At 40.7% G+C, this 21,209-nt stretch overlaps 2 protein-coding genes across 4 annotated transcripts in view; one reads left to right on the forward strand and one right to left on the reverse strand.

Moving 5' to 3' along the window:
- uprt (uracil phosphoribosyltransferase (FUR1) homolog (S. cerevisiae)) overlaps nt 1–6,935 on the forward strand; it is a 10,624-nt gene extending 3,689 nt beyond the window's left edge. For both annotated transcript variants that reach the window (XM_085292022.1, XM_085292014.1), the window contains exons 3-8: nt 1,610–1,652; nt 1,735–1,804; nt 1,998–2,060; nt 2,977–3,138; nt 3,837–3,935; nt 5,894–6,935. In XM_085292022.1, coding sequence (XP_085148148.1) covers nt 1,610–1,652; nt 1,735–1,804; nt 1,998–2,060; nt 2,977–3,138; nt 3,837–3,935; nt 5,894–6,000 — 544 coding nt within the window. In that variant the 3' untranslated portion in view covers nt 6,001–6,935. The remainder of the gene's footprint in view (nt 1–1,609; nt 1,653–1,734; nt 1,805–1,997; nt 2,061–2,976; nt 3,139–3,836; nt 3,936–5,893) is intronic.
- zdhhc15b (zDHHC palmitoyltransferase 15b) lies at nt 6,204–13,748 on the reverse strand. 2 transcript variants are annotated; one of them, XM_085292002.1, is made up of 12 exons: nt 13,670–13,748; nt 13,258–13,485; nt 11,806–11,832; nt 11,597–11,691; nt 11,391–11,511; nt 10,980–11,049; nt 10,667–10,699; nt 10,458–10,578; nt 10,169–10,301; nt 9,895–10,021; nt 9,211–9,329; nt 6,204–8,198 (listed from the first exon to the last, which is right to left on the reverse strand). In XM_085292002.1, the coding sequence occupies exons 2-12, from the start codon at nt 13,268–13,270 to the stop codon at nt 8,155–8,157; spliced, it is 903 nt and encodes a 300-aa protein (XP_085148128.1). In that variant the 5' UTR covers nt 13,271–13,485; nt 13,670–13,748; the 3' UTR covers nt 6,204–8,154. The 2 variants fall into 2 exon arrangements, with proteins under 2 accessions (XP_085148128.1, XP_085148120.1); XM_085291994.1 differs by lacking the exons at nt 13,258–13,485; nt 13,670–13,748 and adding an exon at nt 12,237–12,397.
- Between the last annotated feature and the right edge of the window lie 7,461 nt (nt 13,749–21,209).

A 21,209-nucleotide genomic window follows, 5' to 3' on the forward strand; every position in this document is an offset into this window, starting at 1 on the left:
AATATATATCGTGATAAATATTTTTGGCCATATCGCCCTGCTCTACCTGTGACTAAAACAAGTGATGCTTCTTCAAGGAAACGTCATAGTAACTATCATAACAGGTTCAGCTACAACATTTTTTAAGCCTTTCAAGGAGAGAATAATTTATTGTATCAAAAGAACCAACATATCTTACAGTTGTTAAGATGTCTTGTGTAGTTATAACCTTGTATTACTTTACCTGATACAAACAGGAATAGTTGTCGTCTGTTCACACAAAAAGAGATGAAATTGAAGCAGTAATAAGATTATTTGAATCAGAGCAGTGCTGAGTATCAACCAGCTCAGAGACGCATGTATCTTAAAAAATAGATCATTAGGAACTATAAATGCAACAAAAATGATATTATTGTAATGAAAACGAAAAGTTAAAATACTAATTATGAATAGCCCACTTTAAAGTAGTCACATGTAGTAAAAGATTTGCATTTTTACTGTTATTGGTATTTTGATGGGCAAACATCCAAATAATAGTTGGTGCCTTCTTCATTAACACATGATAAGAATTAAAAAATGACATGCATACAGTCATGTAAAAAAGAGTTTCCACAGGACTATGCAGTGCTGATAGTCTGATCATCATCAACTGTCAGGATCTTTGTAAAAGCAGACATTTTGGCAATTTGCTGGTCTGGAGCATTCAGGTGTGTGTTAACAACCATGCAATGCTCAGATAATCTGTAAAAACTCCCAAGAGCTGCATCTCAGACTCTACAGGCCTCAGTTAGTATGATAAAACTCATGACAGTACAATCAGAAAAAGACTGAACAAGTCTGGTTTGCTTGGAAGGGTTGCCAGGAGAATACATCTTCTCTTTAAAAATAACCTAGCAGAGGGGGTTGTTTCAAAGTTGATCTGAACAAACCACAAAATGTTGGGCCAGGGTTCACATTTCCGAAAAACAAAACACAGCACATCAGCACAAATACCTCATACCAGCTGTAAAGCATGGTAGAGAAGGGGTGATGATTTAAGCTTATTTTGCAGCTATATACCTAAGCATATTGCAGTCACTTAGTCGACCATATGCCAAAGTATTTTACAGTGAAATGTCAGGCCATGGGCTAAAGCTTGATGTCACACAACAGGACAATGATCTCCAACAGAATGACTGAAAAAGAGAAGAATAAAGATGTTGCAGCAGTCCAGTCAAAGTCCAGACCTCAGCCTTAATTAAATTCTGTGGCAGGACCTTAAAAATATTGTGCATATATGAATGCCTGCAAACCTCAATGAACAAATAGCACTGTAAGTGCGCCACAAGTGAGCGACAATTCCTCCACAATGATGTGAGAGACTTAAAACGCCATACAGAAAACAATTACTGCTAAATAATAAACTATTGAATCATGGGGTATCCTTTAAGTTTTCAAAGAAGTACATATTGTCATGGGGAAACTTACTTTTTCACATGACTGTATAACAAATGGCTTAAATAAATAGGCATTGCAAATATCAGATGTTCTTTACAGGTTAAGAATTGCTTGAAAATGACCCTTTTCATAGTAAAAGTTTGCCAACCCCTGATCTAAAATGATCTAATCAAACTCATATTTACATTTTCAGGACAACCAGCAGAGGAGATTTTGTGTTTTGTGCAGACCGACTGGTAAGATCATGACTTTAATACAGTATGCTGTAAGAGTGTGAAGATTTTATAAATAAAGTCTGTTTGTGTTGTAAAAAACCAGATCAGGCTTGTAGTTGAAGAGGGCTTGAACCAGCTCCCCTACTCTGAGTGCACAGTGACCACACCGACAGGTGAGGAGGATCTCTCTGTAATAACAAAGTCGTTATTCAGGTGTAAAGACTAGGTTAGACAAAAACAGAGTTCTGAATTCTGACCAGTGGGCTCCAGTGTTTGAGTGTTTTAACTCCCAGCATTATATGACTGTGTGGGCTTTTTCTGAACAGCTACATTTTGTGACTGTTTCTGCTTCATTTTTTCCCTCAGGGTACAAGTATGAGGGTGTCAAGTTTGAAAGAGGCAACTGTGGAGTCAGCATTATGAGGAGTGGTAAGTTAAACCTTCTCTAGCACACCTATCAAAACAAATTTGTGTCTTTCCTAGGTACACATAAGTCTTCCATGAAACCGTGTACTCATACTGTGCATCTGTTTTGCTCTTGCTCGGTTATCGTTTGCGCTGGATCATAGACTAACTACTCTCTTGTTTGAATACTACGTTGTGTAAACGTTATGTTAGGCATTTGAGACAGCTATTTGTCTTTAGTTTTGTAGAGAGCACAGTCTCTGAAGGCTTCGCTGTCAGCAGACCACACAACCAGAAGTGACACTTGTTATCTATCCTTTTGGTTTAATGAGACTGTTACCATAGCTGTCTGCAAAGCCTGTTTTGCCTTTTTGACAGTCATGCTAGAATAAAACACAGGAAGTATAAAACTCAAACACTGTACCTTAAAGGTAACACATCAGCTAAGTCAAAACACCGGTTCTATTGTTTTCCATACCACAGTCATGTCTTGACATCCTCGTGGGTTGACTTTGAGCATGTCATGGTAGAGCGCTGTAATGTAATGAAGACTGAATGCTTTACAGTGTGACCAGTGTGTGAACTTTTCTATGTGGTTGTGGAGGAAAGCGGGCAATTCTGCATTTATATATAGCATTGTTTGTTTGCTTGTTTTTTAAATGGCACCAGCCATGTCTTTATATTTCTTTAATATTTTTAGGTGACTTTGGGTTTAGGAAAATCCGGAATGTATTTTTATGATTAGCGCTGCTGATAATTATTCTTGTAATTTCAAACAAACCGATATGGCGTGAGCGTGTCTTACTGGAGAAATGAGACGCAACACACATGTAGGTGCAGGTCTGCTGGAAATCCCCGCTGATGAAGACAAAACTAACCCTAAGCAACAAATATATTTCAACCTTTCAACCACAGTTGCATTTCACGTGCTTTCTCACAGGTGAGGCCATGGAGCAGGGTCTCCGTGATTGCTGCCGCTCTATCCGCATTGGCAAGATCCTCATACAGAGTGACGAAGAGACACAGAAAGCCAAGGTCTACTATGCCAAGTTCCCCCCAGATGTGTATAGAAGAAAAGTGCTGCTCATGTACCCCATTCTCAGTAAGTAACAAGATGGCTGAGCTCGTTTTTTCTTGCTGGTGACTCCAGTTTGTCACCTTCAGTAGCACGTAAATGTCAAGAGATGTTCAATTCTGTGCAAGTGTAAAAAGAAAAAAAGTTTTTTGTATTTATTCATTTTGGAAAATCTCCCTTGAGTTGACCTTCACCACCAAGTCTGCATTTCCACATCACGCCGGTCCATTCACACTGCTCTGATAATTATAGTTCTCATGGGGCTAATTATACATTGCCTGGGAGATAGCCACCAGGCTGCTGAATAACATAATGAGTGCCAACAAAAATAGTATCTTAATAGCCCCGGTTTCCCTGTGTCACAAAGCAGCATTTTTCTGTTCTCAGCTTTAAAAAAAAAAAGTGACCAAGCTAGGCTCAAGGTATATTTTATAATGTCAGAATGATGGAACATATGGTTTCATTGATGCATGCTAACTGGATGTGAAATTAAAGCCTGTCAATTGTCCAGACTCATGGGCACATCAATCAGCACACAATCACTTTCCTTTCCTTTTAAGATGCTCATAATGCATGAGTTGGATATATTTGAATTGGGAAAAATGCAATTATGTAGTTTGTGTTGGGAATCTGTTACGACTTGTCACATATTCTTGAGATGAGTCAGCAAATTTGTCATTATAAGCAGGAATGTGAAGCAAACCTTATTTGTTCTGTGTCTGCAGGTACAGGGAACACCGTGATTGAGGCTGTGAGGGTGCTGAAAGAGCACAGGGTCCAACCCAAACATATTATCCTACTCAGCCTCTTCTCCACACCTCATGGTAAGCCAGACAGCTCAACACAAGTGCAGTCGCCACCAGCTCGGTTTTGTTTACCTCCCAGATCACACACTTTGTCCTCTATTGCTCCTCCACTCATGTTTCTGCTGCATCAGTGTCTATATAAAAAATACTGTTGCCAACAACAATGAGGTTCTGTGGCGCTGCTGATCTGAAGTCTTGCTCAGCAGTCATCAGTAAACTATGGTAACTTCTGCACGTTTATAGTTTTCTCTACTTTAGCTTGGGCCAGATTGTTTTGATGTTTAATGGATTTATTCCACTTAAATATATGAAACGTTGATATATTAAGCACATGTTGCCATTAAAATATAAAAAGCTATTTAATCCTCTGAAGGGGATGAAGCCTTTTTAAAGACATTTCCTTTTACCAGGTAATCAAACCCTGGTCTACACTATATACAGAAGTGGTCGCTTTATTAGGTACAGGTGCTCAACTCACAGGCACGAGTATGTAATCAGCTAATCACGTCACCAACCCAATTCATGTAGAAATGTCAAGTTGGGCAAGAAAGGTGATGTAAGTGAACATTCCATGGTTGTTGGTTTCAAGGAGGTTTGTCTAAGTGTTTTAGAAATTGCTGATCTATTGGGATTTTCCACACGATCATCTCTAGAGTTTCAGAGAATGTTCTAAAAAGGTAATAAATCCAGTCAGCAGGTGTTCTATGGGTTAAAATGCCTTGTTGATGTCAAAAGTCAGACTGCTTTAAGCTGAGAGGAAGGAACCACCAACTCAAAAAAAAGACATTTTAGAACCAAGGTATGCAGAAGAGCATCTTTGAATGTGCAACACATCAAAACTTGTAGCAGATAGGCTACAGCAGCAGAAGACCACACTGGGTGCCACTCCTGTCTGCTAAGGACAGAAAACAGAGGCTACAGTTCACACAAGTTCACAAAAAATGGATAATAGAAGTCTGAGAAAAACATCACCTGGTCTAATGTCTCTATTTTTGCAGCGACATTTGGATGGTAGTGTCAGCATTTTCCATCCATTTATAAGCGCAGTGTGCACATGTTCTGGTGGCTGCTTCCAGCAGGATAACACAGCAGGAGCTCAAAGCTCAAGTCATCTCAAGCTGGTTAGAGACAGTGATAGTGAGTTAGCTGTACTCCAATCTCTGATGAATTTTTCCAGCACCTTATGCAAAAGCGGCTCCAACTTAATACTAGCAAAATGTACCTAATAATAAAGTAGATGATTCAAGTGATTCCTGGACACCAATGTTGGTAATCTTATTGTCATGTGGAATGAGACCATTGTGTGTTACCATTACATTATTTTTAATAATCTATAATTAGTATTTTTTATACTAACAGTGTATCTGACAGTGCTAAAGGAGTTGTAATGAACTGACAGGATCCCCTGCAGCTCTGCTTAGTCAGTACTTTATAGTGAGTTTCAGTTCATTGTTTAGTGTTTGTTCATTCTCAATCCATTTGCAGCTACAGCAGACAACTGCCTTTAATAAAAAAGCACTTAAAAGCCACAGTAGGTGGCAAGTGGAGTAGCTGATGAACATAGTGGACTTAAAGGTAGATTATTCCCCTCGGGGGTTGGTAGAAACAAAAACAGTGCCAAATGCCAGATAAATAATAATTTTGTTTTGGAACAGGTGAACATGTAAATATGCATCTACTTTTTAATGTTTGCTGTATAAACCTAAAAAGTGAGAATATGTCAGTGTTGTTGCTTCTTAAGCTTTAGGCCCCTTTATCAGCTTACCTGAGCTGTGCTTAACCTCACCACAGTACAGCTGAAGATGGTGGGAAATAAGATGGTTGCTTTTTTCCATCCTGGTCATGAACTGGCATTGCATAGCAGTCTTACCTCAGAAAAGCTTCAGGTTTTGGCTGCTAGTTGCTTTTGTTTATTCAGCACATCAGTGGCTTAGATTTCAGACAGAAAGTGAACCAACTGTACATTTTTCTTCTAGGAGCAAAATCTATAATCCAGGAGTTCCCAGATATCACAATTCTGACCACAGAAGTCCACCCGGTGGCTCCAACACATTTCGGACAGAGGTACTTTGGCACCGACTAAATGGAGGACAACCCGAGGAACATGATCTGCAAATAGTTTTGGTTTTTAATATATTTTGCAATGTATTTGTCATGTTTTCCTCATTGTGCGAAGTACTGCTTCTCATTTACAAAGTTCAAAAACTGATATCAAATTAATCAAATGTATATATTATTCTATGCTGTGTATAGTCATACTATAAAAAGACTACACAGAACCATGTAAAGAGTTCAACTTGGATCATTTTATTCTGCATGTTACAACATCTGCTGGATCAATAAAGAATATTTGTTTACAAAGAACAGCAAATGAAACTATTGGTAGTTTTGACGTGATGGAAAAAGGGAAGCACCACAATCACATACTCCAAAGACGGGTTAAAGAGGGGACCACATGTGCTCTAGCAACATTGAACTCCTGCCTTCTCAAGTTGTAAATGTTCTGTTTGATTAAAGTATGTTACTTCAATAGTTCACTTACCGGTAATAGAACAAAATATACAGACACTGCCTGCAGCAGGTATGGTTCAAACTCGATACACGAGAGAAAAAAAAAAGGCAGACTTTTATAACAATAAATAGACAAAAGACTAAATGATACACTCAACAGCCATATCCTTCTCAATGTTTTCATACAAGCTTTCACATATCCCTGATAAATAACCTACAGTTTCAGTAGAATGAACAGAAGCCTTTCTCAGATATGAGCAGCATTTAGTTTAGGTCACTCAACTTGGGAAAAAACTGATCTGACAAAAAGTTTAAGCTTCAACATACAACTGTACACACATCTGGTGAAAACCCAACTTCTTATGCATGACTGAATAAATGGGTTTACTTTGTTAAAGAAGTGGTTTCCTGCCAGGTGCGCTGTCTAAATACACAAAAGCATTCTGAATAAGATTAGCTTTCATTGGTATTAAAATACATAAACACAGGTAAAAAAAATAATAATAATCAGAACATTATATTGCAGAAGATCACTGCCCTCTACCAACCTGTTGATGAGGATCAGTTAATATGTACAGTGTATTTATCTAAAAAGATCAAAAACAGACATAGAAGACCCTATGCCCTCTCATATGCATGTTTGTGTCTATAACAAAAGCAACTTTTAATCCCCTGCATCCAAAGTGTTATCTTCCCAGGGATAGCTAATGATAAAAAAAGACTGATTAGATTTAAAAAAAAAAAAAAAAAAAAGTCTCAGTAAATCTCATGCTCAAACCCCAGACATAAATCTAACCAATCACTGCATCCTTCTTAATCAATGTAGCAAACAGCTTTTAAGCCATGATATACAGTCTATTCAGAATATGACTCCACTGATAGATAGACATATCAAGTTTGCCATAATACTCAGATGTAACATGTAATCAGGTCTAACTATGACCAAATTTATGCTTGTCTTATTGTTACAGTCACCATTGTGATTAGACACTGAGCTAATGACATTCGAACTGCAACAGGGAGGATAAAACACTCCATAATGGGGGAAGAAGTGCCCAAGATGTTGGTGCAAAGTACTCAAAAGGATGATGAGGAGCAGGAGGATACATTCCGAGGAGATACTGACTCCAAAAGCAGGAATACTTGTTAGTAAGGCTCAGGTTAAGTTAGCTTTTTAATAATATGTTTAAGTCAAATCTTATGTTTAAATGCTGTAAACCTCAAACTTGTAGACAACTCAGTCACTATGAGACTTCTGGAGCCTGACAAGTGCGAGTTCCCTTCCCGTCCCCCACCAAAGAAACCATAAGGTGCAACACTGTAAGCTTAACTCTCAAACAGAAACCTGTAAAATTGCACACTGCCAGACAGAAGCTGTAAAGGTTTAGTGCTCTGTCAAGAATAACAAATACAGGCAAAATATTTTCTCTGTAATTAAAAAAAAGAAATCAGTTGCTTTTCTGTAAAACAGGAAACACTTGACTTGCCCCGAAAATAAAATTTTATGATGACATGAGAGGCGATGCTTCCACTGGTCATCCAATGAGTTCCTTTTTTCATCAGTATGTGAAGCATCGGGGTAGAGTTGGCAACGACAGTCCAAACGCAGGTCTTAATCCTTTTGTTTGGGCCCCTTCGGTGTGTCTGAACGTCCTTGTGATTTGGAATGATTTACCTCTCAATACACAGTGTGTGCGATACAAGTCCAGGTCTCCACCAGTGTAAATTATTCCTCCATCTCTATGGTAACAGAGGGGTCCACATCCTCTGCTGGAATGATTAAAAAAAAAAAAAAAAAAATCAGCATGTAAATTAATTTTTTCTGTGGTTTTGTTGTAAACGATGCATCTGGTAGTGAACAGTGTGGTTCATGTGACCAGCAGGTGGTAGCAAAATATAAACACAGCAGCAGTTTATAGTGAAGCCTTCAGGTCATTTCAACTGAACAAATATTGAACTAATCTGCCGTTGCATGGTGTCGTTACTGTGTCCCATCCCCTCCGCCGTTAGCCCAAGGTTACAAACCTTGCCCATCTTATTGCTCCTACTGTGTGACCTCCAACAACGTTTGTTTTTGGATGTTTCAGTGCAGGGATTCCATATTTGGAAAGTCAAGTTACGGAAAAGTCGGGGTCTCTGAATGGATATTTTCTCTGTCACTACACTCGAGCAATAAATATGACTTTCATAGGAATAAAAAACATAAATAAGAGACAGGCACAAATAACTTATAAAGCACAAGTATTCACTGGACACTATTACTTGTTTTTGTAAGACCTGAAGGTGATAGAGTAGGTAAAATATTTGTTTAGAAAATACAGTAAAAGTCACCGGATGCCTGCAAGCATTTGCCTGTGACTCGCATGACTCACCCTTTATTTTTGTTTTTAAATTTCACAGTGCAAAGCAACTACAAAGGTCAAAATGACACAAAGGATAACTGTAATTAGATACTAACAGATTCTGGAAAAAACTCAAGCATTAAGTCTCTTAAGAGGTTTTTAATGGATTAAAAAAAATGCAAAAGTATTAGAGCCAATTATTTTTGGAAGGAAGCTACTTGTGTCTTTAGCACCAGCAATCTCATCTAGAGTAAATAGAAGCCAAGAGCCATATATTTCATGGATCAGGTGCTACTGTGAAGATATGTTGACCAGCAGGTCATGACAGCTGTCCTGGATGATATAAGTTGAATAGGATATACAGTATATTGGGCATTAATGAGAAAAAGGCGTTTTCAGCTCTGTGTATTTTAAATATGACAGAATTTAAATAAACTCACCCAAGCTTCCCTCCTCAGACCCATCATCAGACTCTTCCCACATGTCCTCGTTAGCTAATAAGGGGTTCTGGGATTCAGAGCTCCGGTTCTTCAAAGCAAAGTAGTGGCCATTCCCTTGGCTGACATATAAGAGGTACAGAAACAGATGGAAGCTTGTTAAAGATCCAGTTAACTATTAAATAAGTTCCAACCATTGATCAAATTCTTCACTATGCATGTTATTCATTAGCTCCACTGCAGCTTGATGTAAAAACTACTCTGTATTCTGAAGTCAATGTCATATTGTTCCCCATCAATTATTCATATCCCTTATACTTCAAATATTCAGTCTACTACTTAAATCATTATACTGATCTCTAACTCTTCCTCCACCATGGCAGTAAGCTGAGGTACAGACACTTGCTCAGCCTCTTTGTCCACAACATTATGCAAGAACTAACAGGCCAAATTCCATGAACCTGGTGGAGAAGTGGTGGTGAACAGAGGAAGTATCCATTAGCTTTTGGTGAGGATCCAGATCATGTTCTGTGAGTACTGGCTTTGGCACACGTTGCACTCTGAATTAATTCTGTGTATTTCAACACTCTGTTGCAAACTATAGGGCCAAGACTTCAGTGTAAAGATGCCAAAATGCCATCACCTCATTATAGAAATCAACGAGTTGCCTCCTGACAACAAACTCACCTCGTAAAGACGGGGATGAACCACAATCTCCGATTCTCTCCAAATACCTGCTCCAGATTTCTGCGCGTGCCGACGTTAAAGCCGTTTTTGTCTGGTCCGTTGGCAAAAACCGGAGCTGAGAAGGCCTCTAAAAAACAGATATGAAACTAGTTAGGTTTCCCCTGTCAACCTTTCAATTCTCCATACCATATTTAATGTGTGCTTAATGTATTAAATAAATGAGATCAATTTCTTAAGGAGGAGGGTTTAATCAGTAAATGCGTCAAATTCTCACCTAATGTGGATCTGTTCTTGGCCACAAGCCAACAGTGGTAGCCAAAGAGGAACATGAGACTGACAAAGAACATGAGAGCCACAAACATGAGGAAGAGGACGTGGAACTTTGCAGGCCCGTTTGGCAAGACCCCCTGGGAAAGAGCGAAATGAGAGTGCTAGAAACCTGAGAATAAACTATGACAGAATGCTTGAATCTTGCGGAAATACAATACTGCTGACTATAAGGACTTCAAAATGACATTATGACAACTTGTGAATATGAGTCATAAAGCAAGAATGACACTCACTTCCCAGAATTTGAGGAAATACTGAAAGACTGTTGCCGCAATGAATATACAGTACACCATAGAGTAGGCAAGGAAAAGGAGAAAAAACTTGTAGTTGGAAAAACCAACACAGTTGTTCACCCTTAAAAGGAAAAAGACATTCTGGTTTTAGAACAAAACATTTATTTCACCATTTAAACACTGACGAAGAGGAAGAGATTACAACTTACCAGGGACAGTGATGGTCCATCTTTAAGACACACCTTAAAAGCAAGACAAGGTTTCTATATCATTTTAATGGCATTTGTTTCATGTTAGGCAAGCTTTTCTTACAGCTTTCTTTAACATGTACACTGGCAGCTATCGGCTCGTTCCCTTTGCTAAACCTCTGCACTGATTGATCTTTGGAATAATGTCTTCAAGACATGACATGGCAAACAAAAGCAACATCCTCTAATTATCACAACAGTCCCTGGCCAACAAATATCTAATTGCCTCTCTCCATCTCCAGATGAAGAGATTGGGGAGGAAAGGGTGTCTTACATTTCACAGACGGAGCAGTGGTGACAGCGGTCAGGCTTCAGCACCTGGCAGCGGTCGCAGAACCTGATAGCTGGAGACAAGAGGATGGCGAGTTGAATGGACGACATTTGAGCTGAGCTTGCCCTTCAAATACTTCCTGCAGCCCAGAACTTAAGTCTTACCAATCAGCATTAATGAAAGAGATATACTGGCTGATTACTCTGGATGAAGATGCTCCGGAGTGCACACAAAGCTAATTGCCCTCACCCATTTCCTTTCACCAAACACAGATTATGTGTGAGATGATGGATTGCGGCTAATATACCTGTATTGTTAGTGCTGCCCCCCACAACTCTATATCAAATAAGGTGGACAAAGAAAATTAGAAGAAAAAAAACATTTCACATGATTTCACATGCTTTCACTGCTTACCTCCAGATTGGGCTCGAGTGAAAATAGGCAGCTTCTTTGCAATCTCAACCAGGATTTGCTTCTGAGCATCTGGTCTGTCCTCCATTTCGTACCTTTGCTTGTCTGAGTATGACAGCTGAAACTAAAGCAGACAGACAGATATTTGCATACAACATATTCAGCATAGGCCACAGTTAATTGGTGATATTCAGGTTAGCTCTCCAGACCTTTTTGCATGGAGACGCAGGAGGGGTGAATATTGACTTCCAGTAGGTCCAGGAGAACATCACAAAGCAAACATGAAATAAAAGCAAATAGGCCACTGCAAGCACAAGAAATAATCACCATAATACATAATATATCAGAAACAAGCCCGGTGTTATTCTAGTTCATGGTTCAACAGTGCACATTACACTGAGACGAGAGGGTAGCTTACCTTTTTCCAGTGTATTGGTGATTGTAACTGTTAAAACAAGAACATGATTTCAGAAATACACCCAAGTTGGCTGACTGACAACAGTCTAGCTAACTGTTTTGGCTAACACTAGTTTGTTTATTGTTTACTGAAACAGCATTTACCGGCTAACACGACTAGCCAGACTGTCAGGTTGTACTTAGCTAAGAGGAATAACAGCACAACAGTTTTGGTATAAAACCAGGAATTACCACTGAGCTTGTAGGGGAAGATGGGAAATTAGTTTAGGTTTAAGGAGAATCTGATTGTATATTAAGTAAATGAACGCACACACCCGAAGCCACTTCCTGCTCTTTCTATAACGTTATGTCAACACCGCTGTGCGGTAGTCTGCGGTGTCTGTAACTAAACGATCAAAGTCGCGGGAAACCAACACAGTTTGCCATACTTACAAAGACATAGTTCAAAGACATAGGCGTAATACGACCACAAGACAACGGCGGTGATAATAAGAACAGGTATCCACGAGAAAACCCTCTGACAGCATCTCAAACCTCTGGAGAGAGCCATATTCCATCTGAGCTCCGCTCTCTTCCGCGTTCGACTACTATTCCTGGGATTTATCCATCAGTTGCATCGGGGAGCGATTCACTGCACTGAAGTTACCGTTTGGCTAGTGTTCCTTCTTTCTTTTTCTTTTTTTAAGATAAATATTACTTTTACTGTTGTAGAGTTACTCAAATATGCTTGATGGGCACATTAACATGTTTTTTGTTTTGTTTTGTTTTTTAGGAAGGAACAGCTGTTGTACATGGTGAATTCCAGTCAACTCAGGGTTAGGTTTGGTTTATTGGCACTGTGCAATGTTTTACAATAATTAAAGAACATAAAGCCCATTATAAGAAGCCGCATTAAAAAGCAAAAATACAAAAGAGCACACATTTTAATGGATACCCTCGGAAAAAAAAAACCCGGCCCAGCTGAAAACAGTAAAAATTAATGATGAAACAATTGTGTCTTGTTGTCTCGGTTCCAGGGCCCGTTTGTTGTTAATGTTATCAGTAACATCTGGACTTTTACTTCTGTCACAGGTCAGAGTGTCTGGAAAGGTCTAAATTTTCTGCAAGCAAGCAAAGAACTAAGCTCAAAATAGCACACTTCAGAAAACCTGGGAAAAATACATAACCATGTATTTTCCTTATGTATCCTGTCAAAGTACCCTCAGGTACAGTCTTGGTAAGAAGACAGCTATGTCAATTCTAAGGTTTCACATTAATAATAAAAAAAATAACAATTAAAAAAAAAAACATCTGTAGCTTAACCGGCTCTGAAAATGAGATAAATGGAACCTGAGCTGGACAACAACATGTGACGTGACACTGTACCATTTTGTTTAAAATTAAACAAAGTTGTGGAAAACTCAGTAAACCCAATGACTCAGTAGCTCATAGAATCACTTTTAGCAGCACTTACTTAAATTAATCATTTTCTGAATGGCTTCATCGATGTCTCACTTTGTTTTGGAAAAGATGTTCCCGCACTCCTTTACACCATTGTTTCAGCCCATTGAGGTTTGTGGACATTTGTTTGAGCACAGGTTTCTTAAGCTCCCACCACAGCATTTCACTCAGGTTGCTGCCTGGACGTTGACTGTACTATTGCAGTACATTGATTCTCTTCTTTTTTGTTCATATCCTGCACCTGCAAAACAAATCCAAATCATCACCACCGTGCTTCACAGCTGGTGTCAGCTATTTGTGCTAATATGCTGTGGTTGTTTTTCACCAAATGTGGTGCTTTGTGTCATACGGACATATCTCCACTTTGGTCCACGAGGGACATTATCACAGAAGTCTTGGGATTTGTTTAGATATGGTTTGCGAACCTAAGCCATGACGCTGTGTCCTCATAACCCTTCCCAGACTATTGGGTTGGAAAAGTTGCCTCATTAAGATCAGTCCTGGTGTCTTTCCTCTTTGGCATTTTTTAACACACGCCTTAATGCTCCAGATCAGACTAGAGTTTCTTACACTTGCTGATAATCAATTACGTTAGATTAGCAACACCTTCTTACATTCTTAATTCATATGGAAGCAGCAAGGGTGAGTTTTTCACCCACTGCTTTGGCTTAAATAATGTTGGCTTAATTTAAATAAATAACAACATGCTGTAATATGTCACATTTTGTAGTTCATCTGAGGCTTTCTTTACATCAGATGACTTAGGACCTCATGTCCTGATATGAAAACCTTAAAAATGAAAGCCAGTATGCTTTTAACCTTTATTTATTTAACCTTTGTCTTCATCAGAAAATCAGTTTATTAATACTACTCAGAAAACACCTCCAGGATGTAGGATGATTTTACACTTTTCTTTTCCCCCTGATTTGAAATTAGGTCATAGAAGCTGATGTAGAAATGAAGGGAGTGAAGTGTGCGATGACACACACCACAGGTCCCCAGCTGGACCTCACCTTAGGAATGACTTAACATTAACGGAGCACTTTCTTCCAATTTAGCCCCCTTGTTACTCCGAAGTGTTTCAATTATAGGGTGTAGAACAGCTGTATCTTTGTCAGAATAACTGCAGGCCTCACACATGCTTACACGAAATTACTTAGGCTAATTGTTTTGACCTGCCAAGGCCGAGTCAGCCTGCATTGTTTGAAGGTAAGACCTGACTGCTGCTGCAATTCATTAGCTTTTAACATAAAGAATAATGTTCGCCTTCTCTGCTAAACAAGGCTCAGTGAATGACTTCTTCTCCTGCTGTTTCTTATTAATGTGTTGCTTAAAGTGTTAACTTTCACATAAAATAAAGCTGAAAGTCGTGTCGTGTATTTTTGGAAATCATCCGAGGAGTATTCCAGTAAATACGAGCCCGCTGATCTCCCCCTGGTTGCCTCGGTGTGCGGCCATTAAGTCATAATTTAGTTTCCTGTTACACAATCAAGGTACGAGGTGGAAGTTGTAAGGGTTTACTGCGTTGGCTTCTCACAGAGGAGGTTAAAAAGGATTGTCTCCAGGGGTTTCAGGTTTAGCCCTGTAAGAGCCAGCCTTTCCACTGCTTTGTTTATCCCACTGGTCTCTCTTTACTGGTGCAGTTGATGGGCACAGGCTGCTGTTTTATAGTTTTATTAGCTGGACAGGAGTGTGGCATCTCCAGCTTTCTCGAGGTGTTGACAGATGTCCGGTGTTTTTTCTGTTTTGGAATTAAGTACTTACAGCTTCTTCATCACATTCTTGCAGTGAAACCAAAATAAAAGATAATGCAGTGTATTGGAGGCAGAAACCTGCTGCACCTCATCTGTTTGGGCTTTTATTTATTAGCATTGTATCTGTGATTGGTTGTTGCAACACTCTGAAATATATGCAAGACACAGAAAATAAAGGTGAGGTTTTCAATTCAAATGGGACAAAAGCACCAAACACCACATGCACTTTGCAGGAGTGCCCAATAGGAGGCACTGCACGACTACTTTAAAACTGCAGACATAACATGTGTGTTTTACTACACTACAACTTTTAGTGATTGCTCTATTTACAAGCTCAAATTTGCATATAGTAAAATGTTGGTTTAATGGGAGCTCATTAGTCGTGTTCATCGACTGCAGGTCTTGGCATCAAAGGGCACTAAAGCTTTATAATGAATGACTGTGGGTGAACATCAAGGAATCAAATTATACCAGGAATTAAACTTGTTTGAACATAGATTTGTGTTTTTAGGCTCATCGTTGTGAGATATGAAAATAAGAAAGAAAGTTCTGCAGAAACTGATGTCTGTTTATGAGTGTGCGAGTCTCATCTACTCCTCTTCATCCACCCCATCACAGAGATGCTGCTTCAGCCCTTTACGCCTTTTCGCCTCAGGTTTTATGGCATGCCGTCATCTTCTGACGTGTCAGATCAGCACAATGCGTAATTGTCTCCCCATTTTCACCATGTTATGGGACCCCCAGATGACTGGAGCATTTAACTGTGGACCAAAAGCCACAGCAGGACTGCGTAGACAGTACCACCTGCTTTCCCCCCTTTTACGTAATGCAGACTTCTTCTGGGATTGGGGTGTGAGGTGAGCTGCACCCAATACTGACCTCTTCTGTTCCATCCCACATGATCTTCCCCCTCTCTCTTTTTCAAGGCCTACATCTTCTCCTTCCCCTAAATTTCTTCGCACATCGTCCTTAGCCGGCTCTCCATCTAACTCCTGCTCTCTTTGCCCCCCCCCCCCACACACACACACACACACTACCCCGCCCTCCTCTCAGTTCAAGCAACAGCGTCGGCAGCCCGGTGATGACAGCTCCTCTCTGATTCAACCGCTCACTGGAGGCAGGGAGCGGCCATCCATCCGTCAGCACGGCAGCAAACCCCTCCACTACAAAGTCATTGTGACTAGCAAAATAGTAACGACCTTTTAATCAAAACATTTACCCCTGTGTAAAAGTTACAACAAAAAACCCCCCAGCTCATATCAGCAAGTCGAAGCAGACTCCTCATCTAAGGATGTGTGCGAGCAGATCGTATTGGAAGTGCATTCCTTGCCGCCCTGGTGGTAGTCTACATAAACAGACAGTAGGGGCTGGAGAAGAGCCCATTTGGGGAGAAGTCATGCATGGCTGGAGAAAAGTGCTAAAGGACCACGCTTCACAATGAGCCACCATGCAGGCTTATTAAGTGGCGAGAGGAGCACAATGGCTGACACAATCCAGCGTTATTCGAGTTCGCTCTTGAGCCGCTGCTCACTGTTATGCCTTGAAGATGAAGTGGCACTTAGAGTGTGCATTTCATTTGACCCCTGAGACTCTCATGTCATGCAGTTGTGCTCTGCAGTCACGGCTGATTCAGGGAATGCTGATGATGCTAAGCACTTGGGAGGGTGATTCATTTGGGAGGTGTGTGTTTCCATGTGTATGTGAGGGAGCAACAGAGCTTGCATATATGCGTGTGTGTGGAAGAGCGAGAAAGAGGAATGGTGGTATTATTAGTTTTGTGTGTTTGCAGGCTTCATGTCTGTCTCGGTTTTTAAAACGCGACGAGATGATGCAGTATTGAGTTTGATTTCCATTTCATTCCCTGCATGCTTCAGCGTCTGGACGGGGAGTTCATCATGTGTGCATCCGCACACTGGAAAGTCTGCATTCATCTTGACATATTGTCATTGGTGTGCGTCCAGGTGATTGAAGAGTTGTTGGTTTGAGTTGCCCACATTCAGACAAAAGGTATGTGTGCAAAAGTCAGCCATGAGCACAGGAGTAATTAGGGAGACAGACCAGTACAAGAAAACACAGCTATGACTTCACAGAACATGGTCATGCACGTCATCTGCAATTTAGTTTAACACAACCCAGAAAAGGACTTAATCCAGTCCACTATTAGCCTATTAACACCAAAGCACTGCAGTGAAGAATGTCTAGAAACTTGTTCTGATGCATTATGCATGTATGAATAAGCCAGGTTGGAATCGGGGAGAATAATGCACGCCGTTTCTGCATTTTGACATCAGACTCAGAGGACAACTGCACAGCCTCAAGGTCTCGTTCTCACCCCACCGATGGCTCAGACGTCTGGAAAGCTGTTGAGTTGGTGTGACATCAGCAAACGGCACTCAGCGGAGCAGGAGAAGCCCTCAAAACAGGGCTATACTTCTGCCTGGCCTCTGCTCATATTCACACTTAACAGCAGAACAAACAATGACAGGGCAGGGAGGAATTGCAGACACCTCACCCAGCATGTGTGAAAATAAATCTGCTCAAGGGTGGAGACCTCTGTGTCTTTAACAATCATGGAAATTTCAGTGGCCACGCCACAAAGGAGGACCGCATGCGTTTTAATAAAGGCATTTCATTACACACCGTGTGCCTTGAAGTCGTCTGTGGAGCTCTTATGCTGGCAGGATTTAAACAAAGACTGTTTTTCACCATTATCATTGTTCGTGATCTCCGTGCCTGTCATCAAACCAATTAATTGAATTTCATCAAGTGATAAAATAACACAGCGTGTTTAACCACACGGTAATATTGGCTGGGGAAATCAAAGGGGCACTGAAGCAGCTCTGTCACTTTGAAGTGCCCTTTTTTTTGGAAGCAGTCAGTGTAAATGTAAACACCTCTACGCCACTGAAAGTGGAAAGTCTGATGGGGTCCTCTTAGATAGTGAGAACAAAAGGCAAGCCTCTTATATCTAAGCTCATTTTCATCACCTAAGGTTAACTTTCCATAATGACAATAGATTGTATCAATATGTTTTATTTGACTGAGTGAAAGGGAAGCGGTTGTTAAGTGCCACCAGTGAGATACAAACAGAGAAAACAAAGTACTGCACTGGACACCGAGGCCAGCTGGAAAGTCTATCATCTCTCAGGGTTAGAAGCTGTTTGCTCTGCATTGTATGCCCACCTTTCCATGCGGCGCACAGTCACAACATACATAATACAAGGAAAAATGTACTCATTAATACGTTCCCCTTTTGGATGTTTTGTATCCGCTTGTTTCAGATTCCGGGCGTGCGGTGAGAACGCATGAGAGCAATAGCAAGAACATCTCCCGCCCCCCTCAGAAAACAGATTACTCACTAATGGTGCAGCAGGGAATAGTTTGAGGTAGACAGTGGAAGGCCTCATTGGGTTCTGATGATCCAGTCCTACTGATGCAACTACGTCAGGTTCACATGGGACTGAATCAGTCTTCTTCCACCATTGGTGTCTGTCACTCATCCTAATGAATAAACACTGCTCTTCCCATATATACACAGACAGAGGGAGAGAGTGACTACTCTCTGAATTAATGATATGGAACTATTCATAAGCTTTACAGACTCCTTGCCTACTGTATAAAAGGCAGCAATGAAAAATCCAGGTGGCACTTGGCAACAATGAAGAAAATCTGATTTATCATCTCTCTGACAAGCTAGTCGCTGTCTGTGCTCACCTAAGAGTCTGCTTGGAAGGTCATCTTAAGTGTCTCAAGCAGTCTGGTACCAGATGTGCTCAGATCCATCCGAGCCAGATCCTGCAAGGAACGGATCTCAGGCAGAGCAGTAATGTGGCATAAAAAGAAAATCTGGGTGACAACAGCTCATCTGTCTCCTCTGTAGAAGTAATTTATGAGTACCCCCATTTGAACCCTTCACAAATGAATTCTATCCAAAATTATATGCTCGTAAATATTCCGATGAACGTCGCGAGTAAAGAGGTGACACCGTCTAAATTTTCAGCAATTTACATTTCAAAATAGTCAAGGAAAGTCTCAAACTGGAGACTCGAATTTGAGTTCGGGCTGACTGTTTTTCCCAGCTCTGCATGGAAAGGGTCTGGAGTTATCATCGTGTAGGAGATTCCAGAGTAGGTACTTAAGGGAATCTGTTTCCATGCTCCAATTTAACACACGGGGACAGAGAGGCAGACTGTGAGAGTGGAATAAATAGAACAGACAGGGATGAATGTGGGAGAGAGATGAAAAAAGGACAAGATGGCTGAGGAGCAACGAGAGCGCGGAGCAGACAGGAGGGTAAACAAAGCATAGGTGAAAGAGATTTAGAAGATACATGAGCGTCGGGGCGCTGACAAAGAAAGATCCAGGTACAAGGAGCAAATCGAAAGCATATGGGAGTGGAAAGGGGCTTATTGATTTAGTAATGCAGTCAGAGCTCCCAGCTCAGCAAGAGAAGGCAGCCAAAGGTGGTACAGTTACTGAGTTGTAAATGGCATTAAGTAATCCCAACCTTTTGCATTTAAAGCCTCCCGATGTAGGCACTAATGTGTTTCATGCTACGGGTTACCAAAACAGACTCGGTGACCGTGTTTTGTTCTGTTTCGCAAGGAATGTAACAGATGCAGTCTGGAGCCGCAGGGGGCTGGTTAGCAGTCATAGCACATGTTGTTGACCTTGTCTGCACCCCCAAGAAACCTGGACCGGTCGCTCTATCTGATACATACATGCCTTTGAAGTGGAGACAGACAGAAAGACAGGCAGGCAGGCGCAGAAAATGGACCCGTGTGCCATTTCAAATCACTGCCTGTGCCAGGAGGAACACTTCATTAGTTGACATTGCTTTTAAAAATAGAACATAATACATAAGCCATGTGTCTTGGAAGTTACTCATATTGCTAAGAAATTTCCTCTCAGTTTGTACAATGCAGCTTCATGCCTGAGGGTTCACACTGTTGTAATCAGCTGTAGCCACCACCAACAAAAATCTGCATGATGCCAACAGCAGCTAAATTTTTCATTAGTCGAGTTTATTTGTGTAATAGCTTTAAAAACAGCAGATGTAGACCAAAGGGCTGTGCAGCCGGTAGAATCAAAAAACACAAAAATATGTCGATTTTTTTAAAAATAGAGACATACAGTGAGAAAACACGAATAAAATAAAAACAGAGTCTGGTTTAAAAACCAAAGAATAAAAATGGGGTTTCGAATGGGTTTTTAAAGTGTCTGATGTTGGAGAGGACCTGATGTGGAGGTGCAGTTTGTTCCACAGATTAGGAGCAGCTACTGCCAAGGCGTTGGGACAGCTAGGAGCATTTGCTCTGCAGACCTCTCTTGTCTAGAGGGAGTGTGCAAAGTTAAAAGATCAGAGAGGTAGGGAGGCGCCAACCCATGCAATGCCCTACGAGCAAACAATAAAATCACTCCTGACTAGCAGCCAGTATAAGGATGCCAGTATGGGGGATATGTGGTCTTGAGTGCATGTGCCAGCCATGCTGTAGACTTTTGGACCGGCTGCACTCGACTAAGCAACGGCAGACTAACACCTGCATTTTTGACGTTTAGGTGTATGTGCAACTAATATTTAATAACTAATAATTTCCTCTGGGATTAATAAAGTGTTCTGATTCTGATTGATTCTGATACCTGTCAGCCAAAAGTTTAGGTTTAAGGGTTTAAGATTGGTTGAACATTCAGCTTTGGACAGTTTTTTATTCCGTGTTTGGATCTGTTATTACAGAGGGGACATGGAAAAAAAAGTTTGGTTATGCTGTTTAAATAATGTTTAGTTGGTGCTAAGGGGTTCAAAGTGTGCCAAGAAAATTTCCCCCACACCATTACACCACGACCAGCAGCCTGAACCATGGATCCAAGACAGGATAGGTCCTTTCTTTCTGAATATCACAGCAGAAATCAAATCAATTTTGGTGAGCCTGTTTTTATCTGACAGATGAGACATCCGGCGTGGTCTTCTGCTGCTGCAGTCCGTCTATTTATGCGATCAGAGACGCTCTTCTGCACACCTTGGTTGTAACAAATGGTTGTTGAGTTACCGTTGCCTTCCTATTACCTCAAAGCAGTCTGACCATTCTCCTCTGACCTCTGACATCAGCAAGGCATTTTCACACAGAGAACTGTCACTCACTAGATGTTTTCTCTTTTTCAGAGAACAACCTGTGCAGGTAAATTCCAGTAGTTTCTGAAATACTCAGACAAG

The sequence above is a fragment of the Mchenga conophoros genome, linkage group LG2 (assembly GCF_057382185.1).
Source record: "Mchenga conophoros isolate Kocher_MC1m ecotype Shallow Benthic linkage group LG2, M_conophoros_male_GT1.1, whole genome shotgun sequence".
Classification (NCBI taxonomy): Eukaryota; Metazoa; Chordata; class Actinopteri; order Cichliformes; family Cichlidae; genus Mchenga; species Mchenga conophoros.

Coding starts and splice junctions, on each gene's coding strand:
- zdhhc15b (XM_085291994.1), bottom strand. CDS start 12,354: ATGGCTCTCTCCAGAGGTTTGAGATGCTGTCAGAGGGTTTTCTCGTGG. Junction 11,050..11,390: donor CACTCGAGCCCAATCTGGAG/GTAAGCAGTGAA, acceptor TCTTGTCTCCAG/CTATCAGGTTCTGCGACCGC. Junction 10,022..10,168: donor CAAGAACAGATCCACATTAG/GTGAGAATTTGA, acceptor TCTGTTTTTTAG/AGGCCTTCTCAGCTCCGGTT.